General features: G+C 40.3%; 1 protein-coding gene and 1 long non-coding RNA gene across 3 annotated transcripts in view; one reads left to right on the forward strand and one right to left on the reverse strand.

Annotated features, from left to right (window-relative positions):
• Nucleotides 1–21,737, reverse strand: part of ARL6 (ADP ribosylation factor like GTPase 6) — a 45,630-nt gene extending 23,893 nt beyond the window's left edge. Inside the window, exons 1-2 of the mRNA XM_003410341.4 lie at nt 21,624–21,737; nt 18,419–18,568 (exon numbers count right to left, since the gene is read on the reverse strand). Coding sequence (XP_003410389.1) covers nt 18,419–18,541 — 123 coding nt within the window. The 5' untranslated portion in view covers nt 18,542–18,568; nt 21,624–21,737. The remainder of the gene's footprint in view (nt 1–18,418; nt 18,569–21,623) is intronic.
• Nucleotides 21,738–22,239: 502 nt separating this feature from the next.
• The window catches only part of LOC111750668 (uncharacterized), a 74,719-nt gene continuing 70,178 nt past the window's right edge, over nt 22,240–26,780 (forward strand). For both annotated transcript variants that reach the window (XR_010318696.1, XR_010318697.1), the window contains exon 1: nt 22,240–22,351. This is a non-coding gene — a long non-coding RNA (uncharacterized LOC111750668). The remainder of the gene's footprint in view (nt 22,352–26,780) is intronic.

Consider the following 26,780-nt stretch of genomic DNA (forward strand, 5'->3'; position numbering starts at 1 on the left):
CAACACATACTTATCGAGTTTTTATATGCTAGAGATTATCCTCATGTGTAGATGAAGGAGACAGACAAGGTCTCTGCTCTCATGAAGCTTATAACCTAGAGAAGGTAAACAGCAATAAACAACTGACACATTTTTAGGTAGTGATAAGTGCAATGAAAGGTGACTGGGGTCAGGAAGCAGCAAGGCAGGAGGCAGTTAGTAAGATGGCTTCGAAGAAGGGTACTCAGGAAAGGCTTCTCTGAAGAGGTAACATCTGACCCAAGAGTAAGTGACAAGAAGGGGAAAAACTATGACAACAGCTTGGCAAAGAACATTTCAGTCAGTTGGCAGAGAACACTTCAGTCAGAGGAATCAGACAGTGCAAAAGCCCTGAGCAAGACGGACCCTGGCACTCAGGAAAAGTAGAAGGCCTGTATGGCTAAAACACGCTGAATGAGGGAAAGATCAATATATAATAAGTTAAGAGAGGTACAGCTTTGTAGGCCATAGGGAATTCTGTGTGGAGCAGAGACTGAATAAAGGCCAGGCCCCTAGGCAATTAAAACACATTATACCAATAACCTAACTCACCAAAAACCGATTGCTATGACTCATAGCAACCCTATAAGACAGAGTAGAACTGCCCCATACAGACTCCAAGGAGCGGCTGATGGATTCAAACTGCCAACCTTTTGGTTAGCAGCCACAGCTCTTAACCACTGTGCCACCAGGGCTCCTAACTCATCAAATGCCCGCTAATACTTCATCACCAAAACTCTTCTCCTTTTCAGTAAAAGTCCAACTACTTTCTGATCTAGAAACCCAGGAGTTATTCTTGAATTCTTCCCTTTTCTGCATTTCATATATAATCATTCTCTGAGCTTCACTGGTTCCACTTAACTGAATTCAGGTTCTTCTCATTTTTTGCTTTGAACTACTACAACGGTACACTAATTGCTCCTAATTAGCTATTTTTTTCACCACTTAACTTCCGCAAGTCTTAGTTTTTTGAAATGTGAGATACATTATTATCCTTAAATCGTAAGAATTAAAAGAGATAATGCACACGATATACCCAAGATAATGCTGTTGTTGTTGTTGTATGCCAATTATAAATAACGATAAAGTCGGTAATAAATAATAGCAATCCTATATGACAGAGTAGAACTGCCCCACGGGGTTTCCAAGGCTGTAATTTTTATGGGAGCTGGTCACCAGGCCGTTTCTCCTGCAGACTGGCTGGTGGGTTCGAACTACTGACCTTTTGGTCAGCAGCCCAGTGCTTTAACTATTGTACCACCAGGGCTCCTCAGACAGTGTCTGGTCCTTAGTAAATACTCAACAAATGTTTGCCATTATTGTAATTCTGTTCTCACTGATTTTAGTTTTGTCCCCAATTTTCTCCATACTGCCACGAGTGTAATTAAAAAAAAAAAAAAATCCTCCTCCAGTTCATCTTGTTGCTTTTATGTGGTAACAACTGGAGTAGAGGGGAAACTGTTGCCTCACAACATTATGTTCACAAGGATAGTCTACTTCTGGAAATTTTAAACTCAAATGGAAAGAAACCAAAAAATCACTGGAGGTTAGTCACCTTTACAGTAATGTGCTAGGGAAAAGCCCCTCTTCCTCCTTCGGCCAGAGCTGCCCTGGGTCTGTCCTTTTCAGTTTGTTTATTCAGCTTTTTCCTTCCGCCTTATGAACTTCCCTAATATCCTTTCAAAAATACTTTTCCTTTTGTTTATGTTGGTAGAACTTGCTTCCTGCCGCTAAGATTCCTAACTAATACACTGGGGTTCCTTCATTCCACAAAGAGGTTTGGAATAAAAGAGCTTCCTAACTTTTTGTTGTCCCTAAAAGCTCCACTATTTTGATTTTAAGGGTTTTCATGTATTAATTATGCACTAAAATTATCACATATTATTATTAGGAAAAACATACCAATAACAACAAAAAAAGTGATAAAGTTAAAAGCTTGAAGAACTCTTAGAAAATATAAGTCAAAATGGTAGTCTTGTCTTCACTGAATTGTACTGAGCATATTCATTTAGCCTCTCCAGAGTCACCTAGGCTCTTCAAAAGCTGGTTTTGTTTCCAGAGAAGCTCCCCTTCAACTGGCTGTTCTACTTGTGGGGATGAACTTCATCAACTTTTTTTTTTTCTTCCCCTTACTTCTGAAGTCCTAGTTAAAGTCCATTAGAAAAAAGAAATGCTATAAATTAATCAAGATAGAACAAGGTATGGGAGCTAGTGCTCCGGGATTCAAGTGGGATCCGTTTTCCTCTAAAGAACACCAAAAGCAAGTCTCCCAACATTAATTTCCTTCAATTTTACTCAGGAACAAATACATTTGCTCATTCTCTAAAATGAATAAGGAATGTTATAAAGCAAACAAGGAGCGTAGGAATTATTACCTAAGTGGGGCAGACCATTTGAACCAGTCCAGAGACAGACTGACATCAATAAGAACAAAGACAGCCCACAGACAGATCAACATCAACAAGAATTGAACAAGATTTCAGAGACAGATCCTACTTAGAACAAGAGATCTTATTTGTTTAATTTCATTAAGTATGCTAAAAATGACATCCTTGGTGTCAACAATTACCCTACCTTGTTGGGTAAGATGCTATATTTTCTTCTTAAGGACAGATATAAAAATCTTCTTTTACTCACCTAGGTCAGGAGACAGTCTACAATGTAGTGTGGGTTTTTTAACCTGTTCTTTTCCATACTGGGGAGGAATTTCTTTTCCCCTGTTTCCATGTTGGGGGGATACCATTCAAATGATACTCCTAGCTTTTCTTTTGCCCTCCCCACCTCCCAATTTAGTTCTTTCTCTCCATGGAAAAAAAACGATCTGACTGCTCAGTTTGTGAGATGGAGCTGAGCATGTTTGGCTCAGCCCCTCCCCCTCCCTCTTTTGAGAGCCAGCTGCTTATGGGACGCAAGGATTCTCATCTGCTCTTAGCCATGCAGTAAGCCTGGAAGAGTAGGCTCTTTTCCCAGGAGAAAAGCTTGAAATTCTGGGACATTAATTTCAATTCAAGACAGCATTATGAAGTCCTCTGACTAGATCTAAACCAGACTCTCCAATATCAGCCTTTTTAAGAATAAAGCTGATATTTTATATTTTCAGCACGTACATCTCAGCTGATTCCCAACTCAGCTGGGGAGCCCCCGAAAACATCTAAATTACCTTCCAAATCCATTTTCAGCTTCTTAGCCTGGTTGCCTCAAACTAACTCCCACCTGAAAATACACAGGCAGTTAGTTGTTTTAGCATGGTAAACTCTCGTCAATGTAAAAGGAACGGTGACAGGAAGAAAAAATGGCATTTTTTCCAATTCCAAAGCAACTTCCACTTGAACAGAAATAAAATGGAACTGGTCCCAAAAGAAACTGGAGCATTAAGGCTTCTCTACGGTCCACTATTTAAAGGTATTGAAGTTTACATTTAATTATCATACACAGAGATTCGTTTCCTAATTTTTAGCCATTCAGTCATCAAAAATACCATTTTCTAGGAGGCGGAGCCAACATGGCGCTATAGACAGAAGCACCATGCCGTCCCTCGGCAGCAAAGACCTGAAAAACTAAGTAAAACAGATAAAAATGTCAGTTCTGGAACTCTAAGTACAAATGAAGAAATAAAGAACTCAACCAAGCACCAAATGGAATCAGAAACTGACAGAACAGAGAAGGAGAGCTATGGAGTGTAGGTCCCATATCAGCTAATGTGGCTGGATTTGCCATCTTGGGCTACAGCCACCAAAGAGCTCTGACAGGGAGTACGGGAAGGCAACTTCATGGAGCTCCCGAAAGGAGACAGAGCACCCAGTAACCAGGGATACACGCTTTCTCACCCCACACCCTTCTTTCCCGTATGAGGCCTCTGCTGCTTGCCTACAAGCCACAGTCACTCAACTGGAGAGATACCAGCTCACCGCCACCTGGATTTGCCTTCTTGGGCCTCAGCCCACCAAGGACTGAGGACAGGAAGTACAGAGAGGCAACTCCACGGAGCTTCCAGCAGGAGATGGAGCACTCATTAACCAGGGATACACGCTTTCCCACTCCCCTCATCCTTCTTCCCTCTACGAGGACTTTGCTGCTTGCCAACATGCCACAGTTGCTCTGCCAGAGAGACACTAGCTCGCTATCACAGGAATCTGCCCTGCCACTGACAGTCAGCACCATTTTTTTTTTTTTTTGGTTTGTATTTTTGTTTGTTTTTTGACATTGATTTTTTTTGTTGTTGTCGTTGCTTCTTACTCTTTTCCTTTCTTCATTTGCTTTCTCCTGCTAGCCCTGTGTGCCATTCTTTCTCCTTCTTGACGGGCTGTGATTTTTTTGGTTTCTCTTTTTGTTTATTCAAAAAAATTTTTTTTAGCTTTTGTTTTTATTGCTTTTCTCTCTCTCTCCCTTCCTTTCTTTTCTTTCTCCCACCCAGCTAGCCCCATGTGGCATTCCCTCTCCTCCTTAATGGGCTGTGATTGTTTGGTTTGTTTGCTTTGTTCTTTTTTTTTTTTTGATATTATTTTTTGGGCTTTTTTGCTGCTTCTCTTCTCTCCTTTCCTTCCTTTCTCCTGCCCAGCTAGCTCCATGTGCCATCCCCTCCTCTTCTTGAAGGGCTGTGATTTGTTTGTTTTTGCTGTTATTGTTTCTTTTCTCTCTTTTCCTTTTCCTCACCCAGCCCTGTGTACCGCCCACCCCATCTGGAGGGGCTGTGCTGCATAGCTTGGTTGTAGGATCACTGCACGTGGCCACCTTGGGTCTGCGCCACCATAAGTGACTGGCTCTCTAAGTGTCTATTTATTTACTGCTTTTTTTTTTTTTGGCTTTTTTTATTGTTACTCTTTCTTTCCCCTCTCTCCGTTCCCTCCTTTCCTTTCTCCCATCCACTCAGCCATGTGTACCACCCCCAACTTCTTGGTGGGCTGTGCTGTACTACTTAGCTAGAGAGCCTCTGGCACACGGCCTCCCCAGGTCTGTGCCACCCCCACAGATCAGCTCCCTCAAAGCCATATTTTTAATTTTTCTTCAGCTTTCCCCTTCTCCATAGGCCTCCCACCTAGGCCATGTGCTGCCTCTGCCCCTTCCTGATGGGTGGAACCACGCCACACAGCGAGAGAGACATCAGCTTGCTGCCACCCCAATTCCACCCTGCCCCGAATGGCCAGTGCCCCCACCACCAAATTTTTTGGTTCTTGTTTTTATTTTATTCATTTGATTGTTGGTGTCTTCTTTTTCTCCTCTTTCTTTTCTTTGTCCCACCCACCTAGCCCCATGTGCCACCCACACTGCTTCTCGACAAGCCAAGCCACACTGCTTGGCTAGAGAGCCACTAACACATGGCCTCGCTGGGTCTTCCCCGCTACCCTGCTGAATTCTACCACATTGCCATTTTATTTACTTTTTTATTTTTATTTATTTTTTACTTCATTAAAAAAAAAAAAAAAAAAACTGCCTTTGTTCCTCTCTTCCTTCTTTTTATTCACCCACGCACTTATCTCTGCACATCATATCCTCTGCTTTCCCTCCTGGTTATCTGCACAGTGCGCCGATTATGATGCCTCTGAGGGTACTGATGTGGTTGCCCGGACCTGGCCCTGCACTGCCCACAAGCCCTGTCCCGTCGCCCCCAGATCATGCTGTGAACTACCCATTCCTGACCCTCCACCCCTGCTGATGTGCTCTGCTGTACCATAGCTGAGTGACTGGCCCTACCCACCTGGACAAGGTGCTGAGAAACACCATGCACAAAGGTGAACAAGAAAACACACGCAGCCTGCCTGCCCAGACATAACCAAATAAAACAAAAAAGCAGGATGAAACAATCACATTTACAATCAATAAGCAAAGAAAATAATTCCTGAATGTCCCAAAGACAGCAGACAATATTAAAACATTTAAAAAACAAACAAAAAACAGTAAAGGATGGTTCTAGAAAGTGACCAAAATAAAACACCAGACAACCTTCTGCTAGAAGAAATCATACTGGAACTACCTGATAGGGAATTCAGAACTCTAATATTCAGGTTTCTTCAACAGATGAAGGAAAATGTAGACAAGAATAAAAAAAAAAAAAAAAAATAGACAAAATCATGGAAAATACACACAAAATCATGGAAAAGACAGACAAAACCATGGAAGAAATCAGGAAAACAATACAGGAACAAAACGTTAAAATAAATTAACAACTAGATAGCATACAAAAACAGCAATTAGAAATCTAAAAGATAAACAACAATATTTCAGGAATTGACAGTGCAATAGGAACTTTTAGGAGCAAATTTGAAACAATGGAAGACAGGATCAGTGAAATTGAAGACAAATCATTGGATACCACTTTGAGGAAAAATCAGAGAAAAGAATGAAGAAAAATGAAGAAACCCTTATAACAATGTGGGGTACAATCAAAAGCAAAAATCTGGATGTGATCAGAGTTCCAGAACAGGGGGAGAAAATGGAAAACACAGAGATGATCATTGGAGATTTGCTGACAGAAAATGTTTCTAAAGGCCACAATTAACCAACTTGACTTCATAGACATATATGGAACATTCCATCCAACGGCAGCAAACTACACATTTTTTTTCTAGTAGACATGGAATGTTCTCCAGAATAGAGCACATTTTAGGACACAAAGCAACCCTCAACAAAATCCAAAACACTGAGATAATACAAACTATCTTCTCTGATGACAATGCCATAAAAATAGAAAGAGAAAGGAAAAAAAATCAAATACATGGAAAAATGAGTAACACTCTGCTTAAAAACCACTGGGTAACAGAAAAAATCAAAGATGGAACCAAAAAATTCCTAGGATCAAATGAGAATGAAAACTCATCATACCAAAACCTTTGGGACATAGCAAAGGCAGTGCTCAGAGGTCAATTTATAGCAATAGGTGCACACATGAAAAAAGAAGAAAAGGACAAAATACAAATATTAGCTACACAACTCAAACAAGTAGAAAGAGAAATGCAAAAGAATTCCACAGCCACCAAAGAAATAAAGATCAGAATAGAAACAAATGAAATAGAGAAGAGAAAAACAATATAAAAAATAAACCCAAAAGTTGGTTCTTTGAAAGGGTCGACAAAACCGACAAACCACTGGCCAAACGGAAAAAAAAAAAAAAAGGAAATGATGTAAATAACCCAAATGAGAAATGAAATGAGGGATATTATAACAGACTCAGCTGAAATAAAAAGGAACATAACAGAGTATTATGAAAAACTACACTCTAACAAATGTGAAGACGTAAAGGAAGGGGACAAATTTCTAGAAATACACTACGTACTCAAACTAACACAAACTGATGTTGAAAATCTGAACTGACCCATATCAAGAGCAGAGATTGAAAAGTTATTTAAAAAAACTCCCAACTGAAAAAAAAGCCCTGGCCCAGATGACTATATTGGAGAACTCTACCAAACATTCAGAGAAGAGCTTACACCAGTACTACTCAAATTATTTCAGGACATAGAAAAGGAAGGGATGCTTCCGAATTCACTCTATAAAGCCAGCATAACCCTGATACGCAAACCAGGCAAAAATTACACAAAAGAGAAAATTACAGATAAATATCTATCATGAATGTAGATGCAAAAATTCTCGTCAATAGAATGCAGCATCATATAAAAAAAATAATACACCATGACCAAGTGGGATTTCTACCAGGTATGCAAGGATGGTTCCACGTTACAACATCAATCAATGTAATCCAATACATAAATAAAAGAATCGCATGATCATCTCAATCAACGCTGAAAAGGCATTGGACATAGCCCAACACCCATTCCTGACAAAAACTCTCAATAAAATAGGTATAGCAGGGAAATTTCTCAACACAATAAAGGGTATCTATACAATACCAACAGCCAACATCATTTCTAATGGACAGAGGCTGAAAACATTTCCCTTGAGAACAGGAACAAGAGGAGGATGCCCTTTATCATCACTCTTATTTTAACACATTGCTGGAAGTCCTAGCTAGAGCTAAGAAATAAGGAGCATCCAAATTGGTAATGAAGAATCTAAACTGTCCCTATTTGCGGAAGATATGATACTATACACAGAAAACCCAAAAGACTCTACGAGAAAACTACTGGAACTAATAGATTCAGTAGAGGAGCAGGGTACAAGATAAACATACAAAAATCAGTTGGATTCCTATACACCAATAAAGAGAATGATGCAAATGAAATCAGGAAAACAGTACCATTTATACTAAAAAAACTAGCCCCTAAAAAACCAAAATACTTAGGAATAAATCTACCCAAGGATATAAAAGACCTACGCACAAAGAAACCTACAAAATGCTACTGCGAGAAACCAAAGAGAACAACATAAATGGAAAAGCATTCCTTGCTCAGGGATAGGTAGACATGTTGTTGTTGTTGTTAAGTGCCATCGAGTTGGTTCTGACTCATAGTGACCCCATATACAACAGAATGAAACACTGCCTGGTCCTGCGCCATCCTTACAACTGTAGTTATGGTTGAGCTCATTCTTGCAGCCACTGTGTCAATCCACCTCATTGAGGGTCTTCCTCTTTTCCACTGACCCTGTACTCTGCCAAGCATGATGTCCTTCTCCAGGAACTGATCCCTCCTGACAACATGTCCTAAGTATGTAAGAAGCAGTCTCACCATCCTTGCTTCTAAAAAGCATTCTGGTTGTACTTCTACCAAGACAGCTTTCTTTGTTCTTTCGGCAGTCCATGGTATATTTAATATCCTTCTCCAACACCACAATTCAAAGGCGTCAATTATTCGATCTTCCTTACTCATTGTCCAGCTTTCACATCCATATGATGCCACTGAAAATACCATGGTTGTGTCAGGCGCACCATAGTCTTCAAGGTGACATCTTTGCTTTTCAACACTTTAAAGGGGTCTTTTGCAGCAGATTTACTCAATGTAATGCTGCTTCCATGGCTGCTGATTGTGGATCCAAGTAAAAGTAATCCATGACAACTTCAATCTTTTCTCCGTTTATCATGACGTGGCTTACTGGGCCAGTTGTTAGGATTTTTGTTTTCTTTATGTTGAGACGTAATTCATACTGAAGGCTGTGGTCTTTGCTCTTCATTAGTAAGTGCTTCTAGTCCTTTTCACTTTCAGCAAGCAAGGTTGTATCATCTGCATAATACAGGTTGTTAATGAGTCTTCCTCCAATCCTGATGCCCCGTTCTTCTTCCTACAGTCCAACTTTTGGATTATTTGCTCAGCATACAGATTGAATACGTATGGTGAAAGGATACAACCCTGACACACACGTTTTCTTTTAAACCAATCAGTATCTCCTTGTTCTGCCAGAACAACTGCCTCTTGATCTATGTAAAGGTTCCTCATGAGCACAATTGTTTTGGAATTCCCATTCTTTGCAATGTTACCCATAATTTGTTATGATCCACACGGCCAAATGCCTTTGGATAGTCAATAAAACACAGGTAAACATCCTTCTGGTATTCTCTGCTTTCAGCTAGGATCCATCTGACATCAGCAATGATATCCCTGGTTCCACGTCCTCTCCTGAAACCAGCCTGAATTTCTGGTAATTCCCTGTCGATGTACTGCTGCAGCCGTTTTTGGATGATCTTCAGCAAAATTTTGATTCCGCGTGATATTAATGATATTGTTCTATAATTTCCACATTTGGTTGGAACACCTTTCCTGGAAACAGGCATAAATATGGATCTCTTCCAGTCAGTTGGCCAGGAAGCTGTCTTCCATATTTCTTGGCACAGACGAGTGAGCACCTCCAGCGCTGCATCCATTTGTTGAAACATCTCAATCGATATTCCGCCAATTCCTGGAGCCTTGTTTTTTGCCAATGCCTTCAGAGCAGCTTGGACTTCTTCCTTCAGTACCAGCGGTTCCTGATCACATGCCACCTCTTGAAACAGATGAACATCGACTAATTCTTTTTGGTATAATGACTCTGTGTAGTCCTTACACCTTCTTTTGATGCTTCCTGTGTCGTTTAATATTTTCCCCATAGAATCCTTCACTATTGCTTGAATTTTTTCTTCAGTTCTTTCAGCTTGAGAAACACTGGCCGTGTTTTTCCCTTTTGGTTTTCTATCTCTGGCTCTTTGCACATGTCATTATAATACTTTGTCTTTTTGAGCTGCCCTTTGAAATCTTCTGTTCAGTTCTTTTACTTCATCATTCTTCCTCTTGCTTTAGCTGCTCGACCTTCGTGAGCAAGTTGCAGAGTCTCTTCTGACATCCACCTTGGTCTTTTCTTTCTTTCCTGTCTTTTCAATGACCTCTTGCATTCTTCATGCATGATGTCCTTGATGTCATTCCACAACTTGTCTGGTCTTCAGTCACTAGTCCTCAATGTGTCAAATCTATTCTTGAGATGGTCTCTACATTCAGGTGGGATATACTCAAGTTCATATTTTGGCTCTCGTGAACTTGCCCTGATTTTCTTCAGTTTCTACTTGAATTTGCATATGAGCAATTGATGGTCTGTTCCACAGCTGGCCCCTGGCCTTGTTCTGACTGATGATATTGAACTTTTCCATTGTCTCTTTCCACAGATGTAGACAATTTGATTCCTGTGTGTTCCATCTAGTGAGGTCCATGTGTATAGCTGCCGTTTATCTTGGTGAAACAAGGTATGTGCAATGAAGAAGTTGTTGGTCTTGCAAAATTCCATCACTCGATCTCTGGCATTGTTTCTATCACCAACAGCATATTTTCCAACTACCAATCCTTCTTCTTTGTGTCCAACTTTCGCATTCCAATCACCAGTAATTATCAATGCATCCTGATAGCATGTTCGATCAATTTCAGACTGCAGGAGCTGATAAAAATCTTCTATTTCTTCATCTTTGACCTTAGTGGTTAGTGCATAAATTTGAATAACAGTTGTATTAACTGGTCTTTCTTGTTGGCATATAGATATTATCCTATCACTGACAGCGTTGTACTTCAGGATAGATCTTGAAATGTTCTTTCTGACGATGAATGCAACACCATTCCCCTTCGGGTTGTCATTCCCAGCATAGTTCAGTATACGATTGTCTGATTCAAAATGGCCAATACCAGTCCATTTCAGCTCACTAATGCCTAGGGGATCGATGTTTATGGGTTCCATTTCATTTTTGACTATTTCCAATTTTCCTAGGTTCATACTTCGTACATTCTAGGTTTCGATTATTAATGGACGTTTGCAGCTGTTTCTTCACATTTTGAGTCATGCCACATCAGCAGATGAAGGTCCCGAAAGCTTTACCCCAACCACGTCATTAAGGTCTACTCTAGTTTGAGGAGGCAGCTCTTCCCCAGTCATCTCGAGTGCCTTCCAACTGGGGCGCTCATCTTCCAGCACTATATCAGACAATGTTCTGCTGCTATTCATAAGGTTTTCACTGGCTAATGCTTTTAAGAAGTAGACTGCTGGGCCCTTCTTCCTAGTCTGTCTTAGTCTGGAAGCTCAGCTGAAACCTGTCCTCCACGTGTGACCCTGCTGGTATCTGAATACCGGTGGCATAGCTTCCAGCATCACAGCAATATACAAGCCCCCACAGTAGGACAAACTGACAGCCATGTTGGGGAAGTAGACTTAACTTTGTAAAATGTCAGTTCTACCCAAAGCTATCTACAAATACAATGCAATCCCAATCCAAATATCAACAGAATTCTTTCAAGAGATGGAAAAACTAATCATTAAATTTACATGAAAAGGGAAGAGGCCCCAGATAAGTAAAGCACTATTGAACAAGAAGAATAAAGTAGGAGGACTTGCACTACCTGACCTCAGAACCCGTTATACAGCTACAGTAGTCCAAAACAGCCAGGTACAGGTACGATAACACACATAGGACCAATGGAACAGAAATGAGAACCCAGATGTAAATCCATTCACCTATGGTCAGTTGATCTTCAACAAAGGCTCAAAGTCCATCAAATGGGGAAATGACAGCCTTTTTAATAAATGGTGCTGGCAAAACTGTATGTCCATCTGCAAAAAAATAGAACAGGACCCATACCTCACACCGTACAAAAAACTAATTCAAAATGGATCAAATTACTAAATATAAAACCAAAAACTATAGAGATTATAGGAAAGAAAATAGGGCCTATGCTAGAGGCCCCAATACATGGCATTAAAAGGATACAAACCATAACTTACAATAATACACAAACCCCAGAAGATAAGCTAAGTAACTGGGGTCTTCAAAAAATTAAACCCTTAAGCTCATCAAAATCTTCACCAAAAGAGTAAAAAAAGAACCTATAAACTGTGAAAAAATTTTTGGGTATGACAAATCCAACAAAGGTCTAATCTCTAAAATCTACAGGAAAATCCAACACCTCTACAATAAAAAGACAAACAATCCAATTAAAAAATGAGCAAAGAATATGAACAAATATCAAAGAAGATATTCAAGCAGCTAACCGATACATAAGGAAATGCTCGCGATCACTAGCCATTAGAAAAATGCAAATCAAAACTACAATGAGATACCACTGTAGGACATGACTGGCACAAAACAAAAAAACCAAAATGACACACATTGGAGAGGCTGTGGGGAGACTGGAACTCTTATGCACTGCAGGGGGGAAATGCAAAATGGTACAACCATTTTGGAAAATGATACAGTGCTTCCTTAAAAAGCTAGAAATAGAACCTAAATATAAAATCTAAAACAATAAATATGGAGGAAAAATAGCGACAACATTAGGAGTCCTAATACATGGCATAAACAGTATACAAAACATTATTAACAATGCAGAAGAGAAACTAGATAACTGGGAGCTCCTAAAAATCAAACACCTATGCTCATCCAAAGGCTTCAACAAAAGAGTAAAAAGATTACCTACAGATTGGGAAAAAGTTTTTAGCTATGACATTTCCGATCAGTGTCTGGTCTCTATATTCTACATGATACTACAAAAAATCAACAATAAAAAGACAAATAACCCGATTAAAAACTGGGCAAAAGATATGAACAGACACTTCGCTAAAGAAGACATTCAGGTAGCTAACGGATACTTGAGGAAATGCTCATGATCATTAGCCATTAAAAAAATGCAAATCAAAACTACAATGAGATTCCATCTCACTCCAACAAGGCTGGCATTAATCAAAAAAACACAAAATAATAAATGTGGGAGAGGTTGTGGAGCGAATGGAGCACTTATACACTGATGGTGGGAATGTAAAATGGTACAACCACTTTGGAAATGGATTTGGCGCTTCCTCAAAAAGGTAGAAATAGAACTACCATAAGAACCAGCAATCCCATTCTTCAGAATATATCCTAGAGAAATAAGAGCCTTTACATGAACAGATATATGCACACCCATGTTCATTGTAGCACTGTTTACAATAGCAAAAAGATGGAAGCAACCAAGGTGCCCATCAACAGACAAATGGATAAATAAATTGTGGTATATTCACACAATGGAATACTACTCATCGACAAAGAACAGTGATGAATCTGTGAAACATTTCATAACATGGAGGAATCTGGAAGGCGTTTTGCTGAGTGAAATTAGTTGCAAAAGAACAAATATTGTATAAGACCACTATTATAAGAACTGGAGAAATAGTTTAAACAGAGAAGAAAATATTCTTTGACAGTTACGAGGGGGGAGGGAGGGTGGGAAAGGGAGGGATGGTTGGGGAGGGAGGGATGGTTGGGGAGGGAGGGAGGGTGGGAGAGGGGTATTCACTAGATAGTAGATAAGAACTACTTTAGGTGAAGGGAAAGACAACACACAGTGCAGGAGAGGTCAGCATAACTGGACTAAACCAAAAGCAGTTTCCTGAATAAACTGAACACTTCGAAGGCCAGTGTAGAAGGGGCGGGGGTTTGGGAACCATGGTTTCAGGGGACATCTAAGTCAACTGGCATAATAAAATCTATTAAGAAAACATTCTGCATCCCACTTTGGAGAGTGGCATCTAGGGTCTTAAACGCTAGCAAGCGCCATCTAAGGTACATCAATTGGTCTCAATCCACCTGGGGCAAAGGAGAATGAAGAACACCAAAGATACAAGGTAATTACAACCCCAGGAGACAGAAAGGGCCACATAAACCAGAGACTACATCAACCTGAGACCAGAAGAGCTAGATGGTGCCTGGCTACAACCAATGACTGTCTGACAGGGAACACAACAGAGAACCCCAGAGGGAGCAGGAGAGCAGTAGGATGCAGACCCCAAATACACGTAAAAATACCAGACTTAATGGTCTGACTGAGACTAGAAGGACCCCAGAGGTCATGGTCCCCAGACGACACGTTAGCCCAAGATAGGAGCCATTCCCAAAGCCAACTCTTCAGACAGGGATTGGACTGTACAATGGGTGAAATGATACAGGTGAAGAATGAGCTTCTTGGATCAGGTAGACACATGAGACTATGTTGACATTTCCTGTCTGGAAGGGAGACGAGAGGGCAGAGGGGGTCAGGAGCTCAGAAGGTGGCCGAATGGATACGAAAAGAGAGTGGAGGGAAGGAGTGTGCTGTCTCATTAGGGGGAGAGAGATTAGGAGTATATAGCAAGGTATATATAAATTTTCCTATGAGAGACTGACTTGATTTGTAAACTTTCACTTAAAGCACAATAAAAATAATAAATAAATAAATAAAAAGCTAGAAATAGAAATACCATAGGATCCAGCAAGTACCCCCCTAGGAATACATCCTAGAGGAACAGGAACCATCACATGAATAGACATACGTACACCCATGTTAACTGCAGCACTGTTCACAATAGCAAAAAAATGCAAACAACCTAGGTGTCCATTGAGAGATGAATGGATAAACCATGGTACATACACACAATGTAATACTACCCAATGATAAAGAACAATGATGAATCTGTGAAGCATCTCACAACATGGATGAATATGGAGGGTATTATGCTGAGTGAAATAAGTCTATCACAAAAGGAGAAACTACTGCATGAGACCACCCCTATAAAAATTCATGAAAAAGTTTACACATAAAAAGAAACAATCTTTGATGGTTACGATAGAGGGGAAGGATGGGAGAGAAAAACACTAGATAGACAAAAGATTAGTGATAACTTTGGTGAAGGGTAAGACAGTATACAATACTGGGGAAACCAGTACAACTTGTCCAAGGCAAGGTCATGGAAGCTCCATAGACACATCCAAACGCCCTCAGGGATCAAACTAGGCTGAGGGCTGTGGAGACCATGGTCTTGGGGAACATCTAACCCAATTAGTATAACATAGTTCATAAATAAAATGTTCTACATCCTACTTTGGGGAGTAGCATCTGGGGTCTTAAAAGCTGTGAGCGGCCATCTAGGATACTCCATTGGTCTCACCTTGTCTGGAGCAAGGGAGAATGAAGAAAACCAAAGACACAAGGGAAAGATTAGTCCAAAGGACTAATGGACCAAAAGTACCCCAGCCTGCACCAGACTGAGTCCAGCACAACTAGATGGTACCTGGCTAACACCACCAACTGCTCTGACAGAGATCATGATAGAGGGTCCTGGACAGAGCTGGAGAAGAACGTAGCATAGGATTCTAACTCACACGCACACAAAAAACGACCAGACTTACAGGTCTGACAATAGACTGGAGAAACCCTGATTACGGCCCCGGACACCCTTACAGCTCAGCAATGAAGTCACTCCTGAAGTTCACCCTTCAGCGAAAGATCAGACAGGCCCATAAAACAAAATTGAGACTAAATGGGCACATCAGCCCAGGGGTAAGGACGCGAATGCAGGAGAGGACAGGAAAGCTGGTAATGCAGAACTCAAGGTCGAAAAGGGTAGAGTGTTGACATGTAGTGGGGTTGGCAATCAAGGCCACAAAATAATATGTGTATTCCTTAATGAGAAGCTTGTTTACTCTGTAAACCTTCATCTAAAGTACAAAAAAAAAAAAAACTTCATATGTACCCTCTCTGTACGCCATCTACGTTATGTTTTTACTCAACATTTTTCACTATTTGACTAATAGTTTTAACCTAAGTAAAGATGTTTATTAAGTATCCAGAATGTTAGTTACCTACTGTCTATGGGCATCTAGTGCTGCTATAATCGAAATACCACAAGTGAATGGCTTTAATGAAGAGAAATTTATTTCTTCACAGTAAAGTAGGCTAAAAGTCCAAATTTAGGGTGTCAGCTCCAGGGGAGGGCTTTTTCTCTCTGTAGGCTTTCTCACAAATGTTCCCCCAGGTTAGGAGCTTCTCCCCACAGGGATGCCGGGTTCAAAGGATGTATTCTGCTCCTGGCACTGCTTTCTTGGTGGTATGAGGTCCCCTATCTCTGCTCTCCCTTTCCTTTTTATCTCTTGAGAGATAAAAGGTGGTACAGGCCACATTCCAGGGGAACTCCCTTTATATTGGATTAGGGATGTGACCTGGGTAAGGGTATTACAATTCCACAGTAATCCTCTCTAACATAAAATTACAATCACAAAATAGAGGACAATCACACAAAACTGGGAATCATGGCCTAATCAAGCTGACACATATTTCTGGAGGACACAATTCAATGCATGACACCTACTGAATATTCATTCTTCCCTTCTCCCATACTTACAGAACTATTACGTTTTTGGAGGAGTCCCTGGGTAGTGCAAAGGGTTAATGTGCTTGGTTGCTAACCGAAAGGTTGGAGGATTGTGTCCACCCACAGGTGCCTCAGAAGAAATGCCTGGCAATCTCACTTCTGGAAAATCAGCCATTGAAAATCCTATGGAACACAGTTGTACTCTGACACATGTGGGTTGCCCTGAGCTGGAATAAACTTGACAGCAACTCATTACTGGTTACATTTTAGAAGCAGTAATATGCTGCTTAAAAAAAAAAAAAAAAAAATTCTAGCCATATTTGCAGATAGGGGTAGGCAGTCAGGTAAGTAAGACTCATTAGGTGGAGCTTTTGCGTAAGCTCTTTAAAGAGGGCTCATTTAGTAGGAAGGAATATTCTTCAGCCTTCTTCTTTTCTCCTTCCTGCAACTTATAATATGGATATGATGGTGCGGTGTGTTGAATTACTCAGTATGGCCTTTCTCACTATGGTCTTTTAATTCTCACCCAGGTGATCGGGCTGTGCAAATAAGATAATTGTGGTCCACCAAGTCAGCTGTTCAGTTTTGCCTTGAAAGAGAGCCAATTCCAGAGCAGAAGACAGAGCCCACCACCACCACGGCAGGAGAGGTCAGCAGGAGAGACCAGGAGGGACTGGCAGCAGAGACTGGCAGGAGAAGCCTGAAGAAGAGACCCACAGGAAATATCTGCAGTGGACTTTCAGGCTCATGGAGCGAGAAAGCTGAGTGCCTTTGGGGAGAAACTGAGGGCCGGGGAGAAGCCTATGCCTGACTTACGAATTTGGGACTTGCCAGCCTCCACAACCATGTGAACCATTTCCTTTATACTGTTCATAAGTTCAGTGAGATGCTGCAGTGAATTAGGGAACCCAAAGTCAGGAGGGAAAGTACTGAGGGGAGAGGGAATAGTTGATGTTAGAGATGATGGAGTGGTACAGCAGCTTGACAAACTGGACATTTGGGGCATCTTTAACCTTCGCCTCATGGGAACCAGCTTTGTGCTGATTCTTATAAAATAAATTATTCATTTAGATGGAAAACTAACATGACCACGTGGAGACACTGAGGATGAAAACCAGACATCTAAGTTCCATAACAGCCCTGGAATGCTTCCTCTGGCCTGATTTAGTGACAGAAAAATAAGCCTCTATCTTACTTAAGCCACTGTCATGTAGCAGAACCTAAGTCTAACTTCTGTGTTGAATGTGCTAACTTTATTTTTTAATAACTACAAAAACAAAAGACCTGTTGCTGTTGAGTTGATTCTGACTCATAGCGACCCTATAGGACAGAGAACTGCTCCATGCGGTTTCCAAGGAGGGCCTGGTGGATTTGAACTGTTGACCTTTTGGTTAGCAGCTGAACTCTTAACCATTATGCCACCAGGGAGTTATTAATATTTGTTAATATACATATCACTTAAAATCATCTTGAAAAAAAAAAGTTTTTTTCTTTTTTAACTACTACTAAGCATACCATACTTCTGGGGAAAATTGTCTAAGAGATATATTGTTCACAGACTCTATAAAGATGAACTCCTTTCCTTCTGGTTTTGTTCACGTGAAGAGAGAACCAAAATGAAAGCAATACAACCTAAAGGTACATCTAGTAAATTTATTACGATCTTTTGAGAAAAAAAGGCATTTGAAAAGAACTTTCCAGTCTAAATAATCAAGATTTGCCTATGTACATCCATGAAATAAATTAAACTCATGGCTGACTGATACTACTTCAAGGTACTATGAGGTTAACAGGATTTCATATCATAATTATATGTAACTATAATGATAATGGCAAACAAAATAATACTGCATATTAACTTTAGTAGAGGAAAATACATAAAGCATTTAACAAAGACACTTACATTTGAAGGTTTAAGTTTGTTAATGATTGTTGTTTTGCCACTATTGTCCAGTCCAAGGCACAAAACATGAACCTCTTTCTTCTTCAGGCCAAGCAAGCAAGAGAGCTTGTCCAGCAATCCCATAATGTGATTCAAATATTTACAAACCAGCTGCAAGCAAGAAAAAAGTAAGATATTATTACCCAAAGCATCTTAAGTATGGAAAAAATGAGCACGTGTATCAAAAATTTTAATATTTAAAGACATAAAACGATATTGTGAAAACATGCAATGTGGATTTATACTTAATAAAGAGAATATAAGCTGATTACTAGAAAGGCGATTTAACTGAAAGGCAGATTGGCAGTTTATAACCTCTGGCAATACAGAATAACGCCCTCAGAATAAGTGTACATTTTTCACTGTAATTTACACTATTTTAGAAGAAACTGTGGTCAGATTCAGTATCACATGGAGTCTGCTATTTGTGAGACTTAATAACTACGAGTTAGGCTCCAGCTTTTTTGGAAAATCTGGAATGATATACAGGCAATAGGGTTCATGGAAAGCCTGGTGATGAAGCTTAGGAAGTAGTAGGCAGACCAGAAAAATAAAAAAGCTGACATTTTGGTTTTATTATTTGAGCTACTTGCTCTTTACCCAAAGTCAGCTATATTTTTATACTTTGCAATAATATGACATAATACATACCGTTTGCTTGGTGACATCCTGTTTGGGTTGGGTTTTTTATCAATAGAAACAAAGATTTTGATACATTTATTCTTATTGTGCCTTAGCTCTTACATACATCCTTGTAAGTCACCAGAAATCAATTTGGGAAGGTTATATATAAATACACACACACGGTTTTACTGAACCACACTAAAAACCTGTTTTCTTACCTGTAACTTACCTAACACATCCTATTAAGTATTATTTTAAAAGAATTTTGATTACCTGTCATACTAGCAAAGAATAAGACAGTAAATACTGATACTCAATTTTAATCTAGTTTTCTCAAGTATTGTAAAGCTTCGTTGCTAACTTGTTCCTGAAGTGTTCATTTGTGTTTATCAACTCTTCCTCAGGGAAAAATAAATCCTTTCGACCCATACCCTTAAAAATTCCATCAGCAATCCAAGGATAGAAGTATTCTGACAACTGCTGCTGACATATTGCCTACTATGGAGTGACCTGATGGCTGTTCATATCCTTCTAAGACACTGTTAAATTCAGACTGCAGATCACCAGAGAGAACATTTCAGAGGAGCTCTCTTTGGGCCCATCACCCCAAAAAACATTACTATGCGGTGGGAAAGAGATATCCCTTTGCCAGACCTCAACTGTTCCAGGGACTGCTAGAGCAATAATCTCAATACACCGGTGTTCCAAATATTTTCCATTATACTCTAAACCATCATTTTCAAAGCTCTTTAAATTGTTTCCACCAAACTGATTTACTCTAATCTCCATCCAAGGTAAGCCTGTCATCTTACAGCTTCTTTGGTATTTTTACTCCGTTCCATCCCAGGCAAGGCCATCCCTTCAAGGATGTGAAGCTGAAGCAACTTCCAAGAGGCTTCCAAAACAACTACATCTGAAAGGAGGTTGCACAGTCAACATGTTACTTAGGCCTCTTGGGAGACACCATGGACAGAAGTTCAAAGCTGAATTTCAAGATGTTCAAAAGAGAAAGTGCAGTACTTCACCCTAGGATAGCAGCCTAGTTGTCTTAGCCAGCATCGACTTGAGGGCAGTGGGTTTTGTTTTACTCTAAGGATGGGTCTGACCTCAGGTACTTTCATTTTGTGCCACTTAATCAACTTTCCTCCTGATGGAAATTCAAATCTCACCCAATTCTTTTAAACCCTTTAAATCTCAGTTTAAGGATCAGCATTTGTAGAGTCTATTTAACTTAAACTTCTGGTATCATGAAACAATTCACACAGATCACTTTAACTCAAACTTATTACTCCAGTATTTATTATTCTAAACACATTGATATAAATGTTTTTCCGTTTTCCTTACACTTTTTATAGATGTTTTAAAAATATGATCATTTCTCACATCTTCCTTCTCTGGCATCTACCATAAGCATATATTGTCAGACACCTGATGTTTCAATATTTTGTCATAGGGCTTATGCTTGTTACTGAAATATTTTGGAACATATCATATAAAACAGAAGTTGTTCTAAAAGATGTAATTACATTTATTAGTATTTATAAACAACTATATATATATTTTTTATATATAGCCTTATAAATGCTTCTATTTCTTAGTAGTTACAATTTTACTTCTGTTTTGCTTTCCGCATGCATGAATGAAGGAAAGAAAAGATAACAATTCAAACAATCCAACATTTATTTACAGTGTCCTAAGTGCACAGTGGGAGATACAATTGAAGTCTGTGGCCACCTTCTCCTACAGCCTTGATTCTCGACTCCAGCTGCACACAGGAATCAGAATTTCTGAGGATGGAATCAGGGCACCTGTATTTTAAAAAGCTACACAAGTGTTTCTGATGTGCAGTTCTGTTGAGAACCACTGGCTTTCAGAATGAAGTCCAAACTTCCATGCATAACTACCTGGTTCCAGGCTACCTTTCCAATTCCATATCTTACTGTTCCCCTCTGCGCACCAGCAAATCAAATTCTCTTGATAGTTCCCGAGGAACCGCTTCCTAACGGATTACATGTTGCCAGAAAAGTCCAGAAGAATTAAGATGTTATTCACAGTTAATGGGTGGGAGAGTAAAGTGCAGACAGAGACAGTGGTCATGCAGAAAAAAACAGCATAAACGGTATTTTGCAAACTTTTTAAATGAATGTTGACTGTTCAGTGCATTATTGCACATCTTGACTACACCGAATAAGCATTTTTATTCGGCTTTCAGCTTTTGATGATGAAATTTTAATTACACACTCCACAATCAATAAAAACTCCCAGGTTGGACACTGTTAAAAACAAACAAAAACCCGCCCAAGCCAGTCCAATAAATTTTCTAAGGTCCCGAGTAATTCACCGCGTAAGTCCACTTCTCCTGTTCCACCTCGCACACATAAGAAACGCAGGAGGGGTGAAAAACGTGGGAAAAAGCAAGGGGCAATTCTAAAACTGACGGGGGCAATGGCTACAGAGAAGTGGAGGTGGAGGGGGGACCTGCTCTCTGAAGTTAGGCCGGTGGGCCCAGGAGCAGGTGAGAAAGGGGGGCGGACGCACTCACCCGTATCCGTCTCTGTGATGGGAATCTCGTCCGCGTGGTCCCTCAGCCTTCCTCTCTATGCCCGCATAGGAAGGACCCCGACCCAGCACCGAGCTGCCCTTTAGCAGTTCTGCGAACACGCTGCGCTCGCCTCAGCCAGAGCATCGGCGGCTGGAATAGGCGCCTGGGCGCTCGGCGTTCCCTTGGCAACCCGGGCTTCTTCCGGTCCCGAAGCTCCGCCTCCTCCCCGGTCTCGGGGGAGGTCAGCCTCCGAGCTCTTGCATCTGGGATTGAAGAGCTCCCGAGGGAGGCCAGAGGTACATCGAGGAACTATATTAAAGGAGAAAGTCTGAGGACGGGTGGCGGAGCGAACTGCCTCAAGCCGCAGAGCGGGCGTGCAGTCCCCAGTGAAGGATGATGGGAGTTGTAGGCGCGCGCACAGCCTGCTGGAAAGCGTTTGGCGACTGCGTTTGTAACGTCGGACTGTGGGCGAGGTGCTGGCGTTTTTCTCGGCGTTGGCCTATCCTAGACTTTGGGGACTGTCAGCGCCCAGGATGCCGGGATCGCTAAGGGTCTCTGTTTGTTGCTGGCAGGAGCGCAGCGTGGTGGCAGCAACTGCAGGACACGACTGTGCCCACTGAGGCAAACATGTGCATTGAGTTGCGGCTCTGCCGGTCCCACAGACTGCCCTCTGGGCTCCGCGAGGCCTCTGACGCTGGAGTCCTGGAAAAGTAAAGCTATTAATGTAGGTACGGAGAAGAGATAAATTGGTGTAGAAAGTCAGAGCGTCATTCAGCATCGTGGAAGTATGTCTGTACCCCTGCTTCTTAGCTGCCTGATCTCCAGAAGAGATTTCCGTGAGGCATAATCTCCTGTAATTAGATTACAGCCCCCAGAATCGAATTGGCAGGTGGTAAGAAGAGGAATTAATAATCTGAATGTTTAAAATTAGTCACCTTCTTAAATTGCACTGGGACATTATGGTAATTAACGATCTTCGAAGTAAATTGAGAATACTTGATTTGAACACACACACTTTTTTTTTTTTTTTTTTAACGTTTTTAGTACTGTGCGACGTACAGACCACAGATGCGGTTATTAAAAAAAAAAAAACTAGGATTTTTTTTTGTCAACCTTTCAATCTGCCTAGCCCCACCAACTTCACTTCTTCCCCCAGCACTTGAGTGACTTTCATGATTTAAATGTTTTGAGTTTTTGTGTTTCATTTCTGTTGTTAACCATGGATGCAGGATTATACCCGCACCAATTAGCTAGTGTTGTTTACTACAGTCTTAGTTATCTAGTGCTTCTGTAACAGAATACTGCAAGTGAGTGGCTTAAACAAATTTATTTTCTCACAGTTTCGGGAGGCCAGAAGTTCGAATTCAGAGCACGGCTCTAGGGGAAGGCTTTCTCTCTGTCCGCCCTGGAGGAATGTCCTTGTCTCCTCAGCTTTTGCATCCTTGGAGATTTCCATGTGTCTTGGCATCTATTTTACCCCATCTCTGCTTGCTGGCTTGCTTGTTTAATCTCTTTTATATCTCAAAAGGGATTAATTTAAAATACATTCTACACAATACCGTCCATTAATATAACAAAGAAGGCATTCCCTAGTGGGATCATAACCACAGGCATGGAGGTTAGGCATAATAACACATTTTTGGGGGACAAAATTCGATCCATAACACCTATCCTACCTGTTCTTTGGTCAATTATTTTTGCCCTTTAATTGAATTAGGAGAGTGAAAAAGAGACTAGAAGGAACTACACCAAAACAAAGACTAGGAGGTGAGGAAAGTTGTACATGTATGGTTAGATTATGGAGTGATTTTTCTTTCCTCACTTTTCTGAATTTATAAATGTGGTTATGTTATTTTTACAATGAAAAAATTATGTGTTTCTGGGCTAGTGATTGCTGAAAGACAACAGAAAAAACACAAAAAGCCCCTGTAGTTGCATATCCAAAAGTACACTTACAAGTGTCTTTGTAAAAATGGAGTATGGACCTATATTTACCCTTACTGTGTGGCCTGGGGTGAATTAACCCTTCTCTATGCTTCAGCTTTCTCACCTTCACAAAAATAATATTTATCTCATCTGTTGGTTGTTTTGGTTTGTTGGTTTTGAAGATTAAATGGGCAATAGGAGTAGGAGTATAGACGTTTGGTGCGTAGTAGAAGTTCAACAAATAATTTCCTGTCTTTTTTGTCATGAAATTTTTGTCATATGAATAGGATTTGACCCAATCCTAAATGTGGTGGTTTTTGTTTCCAACTCCAAATGCTATTTACAGGGAGGTGTTTATCACTTTTCTGTGTGTCTGTGTGTTTTGCCTCACTTTGATAAGAAATGGAAGTTAATTTGCTTATAGCCAGAACATGACATTTATTTTCCTAGAGATAAGTAGAGATCTTATGTTCCCAAAAATTTTGTGGACACAATTTATTCCTGTGGGAGTTGATATTTTTATCCCTAGGTGGAATCCTATTTTTGCTTAGCACAAAACATTAAATGAAAACTAAAAATATTATAGTGGACAGATTAGGCATCCAACTTTTCAGTTAACTTAGGCAGGTATACATATATATATATTTTTTAATTTTTATTTTGCTTTAAGTGAAAGTTTATAAATCAAGTCAGTCTCTCACACAAAAACTTATATACACCTTGCTACATACTACCAATTGCTCTACCCCTAATGAGACAGCCCGCTCCCTCCCTCCACTCTCTCTTTTCATGTCCATTTCACCACCTTCTAACCCCCTCTACCCTCTCATCTCCCCCCCAGGGAGGAGATACCAACATAGTCTCAAGGGTCCACCTGATCCAAGAAGTACACTCCTCACCAGCATCCCTTTCCAACCCATTGTCCAGTCCAATCCCTGTCTGAAGAGTTGGCTTTGGGAATGGTTCCTGTCCTGGGCCAACAGAAGGGCTGGGGACCATGACCACCAGGGACCTTCTAGTCTTAGTCAGACCATTAAGTCTGGTCTTTTTCCGAGAATTTGGTGTCTGCATTCCACCGCTCTCCTGCTCCCTCAGAGGTTCTCTGTGTGTTCCCTGTCAGGCAGTCATCGGTTGTAGCCAGGCACCATCTAGCTCTTCTGGTCTTAGGCTGATGAAGTCTCTAGCTTATGTGGCCCTTTCTGTCTCTTGGGCTCGTAATTACCTTGTATCCTTGGTGTTCTTCATTCTCCTTTGATACAGATGGTTTGAGACCAATTGATGCATCTTAGTTGGCTGCTTGCTTGCGTTTAAGACCCCAGACACCACTCTCCAAAGTGGGATGCAGAATGTTTTCTTAATAGATTTTGTTATGCCAGTTGACTTAGATGTCCCCTGAAACCATGGTCCCAAAACCCCTGCCCTTGCTACACTGGCCTTCGAAGCATTTAGTTCATTCAGGAAGCTTCTTTGCTTTTGGTTTAGTCCAGTTGTGCTGACCCCCCCGTATTGCGTGTTGTCTTTCTCGTCACCTAAAGTAGTTCCTATCTACTATCTAGTTAGTGAATACCCCTCTCCCAGCCTACCTCCCTCCTGCCTCTTGTAACCATCAAAGAATATTTTCTTCTCTGTTTAAACTATTTCTCTAGTTCTCATAATAGTGGTCTTACACAATGTTTGTCCTTTTGCATCTGACTCAGCATAATGCCTTCCAGATTCCTCCATGTTACGAAATGGTTCACAGATTCATCACTGTTCTTTTTCAATAAGTAGTATTCCATTGTGTGAATATACCATAATTTATTTATCCATTCATCCGTTGATGGGCACCTTGGTTGCTTCCATCTTTTTGCTACTGTAAACAGTGCTACAATGAACATGGGTGTGCATATATCTGTTCATGTAAAGGCTCTTATTTTTCTAGGATATATTCCAAGGAGTGGGATTTCTAGATAGTATGATGGCTCTATTTCTAGCTTTTTAAGGAAGCACCAAATTGATTTCCAAAGTGGTTGTACCATTTTACATTCCCACCAGCAATGTATAAGTGTTCCAGTCTCTCTACAGCCTCTTCAACATTTATTGTTTTGTGTTTTTTGGATTAATGCCAGCCTTGTTGGAGTGAGAAGAAATCTCATTGCAGCTTTGATTTGCATTTCTTTCTGGTTCTGGGAATGGCTAATGATTGTGAGCATTTCCTTAGCTACCTGAATGTCTTCTTTAGTGAAGTGTCTGTTCACATCTTTTGCCCATTTTTTTAATTGGGTTATTTGTCTTTCTGTAGTTGAGTTTTTGCAGTATCATGTAGATTTTAGAGATCAGGTGCTGATTGGAAATGCCATAGCTAAAAACTTTTTCCCAATCTGTAGGTAATATTTTTACTCTTTTGGTGAAATCTTTGGATGAGCATCGGTGTTTGATTTTTTAGGAGCTCCCAGTTATCTAGTTTTTCTTCTGTACTGTTAGTAATGTTTTATATACTGTTTATGCCATGTATTAGGGCTCCTAATGTTGTCCCTATTTTTTCTTCCAGGATCTTTATCGTTTTAGATTTTATACTTAGGTCTTTGTGGTCTATTTTGATCTCGTTTTTGTGCATGGAGTGAGATGTGGGTCTTGTTTCATTTTTTTGCTGGTGGATATCTAGTTATGCCAGCACCATTTGCTAAAAAGACTGTTTTTTCCCCATTTAATTGTTTTGAGGCCTTTGTCAAATATCAACTGCTCATTTGTAAATGGATTTATGTCTGGATTCTCAATTCTGTTCCATTGGTCTATGTATCTGTTGTTATACCAGTACCAGGCTGTTTGGACTACTGTGGAGGTATAACAGGTTCTAAAATCAGGTAGAGTAAGGCCTCCCACTTTGTTCTCCTTTTTCAGTAATGCCTTACTTATCAGGGGCCTCTTTCCCTTCCGTATGAAGTTGGTGAATTATTTCTCCATCTCATTAGAGAATGTCATTGGAATTTGGATGATACACAGGTTTTTTTACAAAAGAAAATTAGTTAAGTGAACAGATAAGTACAATTGATGCAATGACTTTTATTTTCCATATTATTATTATTAGAGATGAGATTGTGATAATGTGATAATATTATTATTAGAGATGACATTCTAGAAAATGTCAGCCTTGAAAATGTCAACCTTACAGTAGCTGCTGAGGCTGCTTATGTATAACCAAACACCTCATGGGATTTGGTTCCTTGGTTTGGAGGTTTAGGTCTTGGTTTC

The sequence above is a fragment of the Loxodonta africana genome, chromosome 20 (assembly GCF_030014295.1).
Source record: "Loxodonta africana isolate mLoxAfr1 chromosome 20, mLoxAfr1.hap2, whole genome shotgun sequence".
NCBI classification, from domain to species: Eukaryota; Metazoa; Chordata; class Mammalia; order Proboscidea; family Elephantidae; genus Loxodonta; species Loxodonta africana.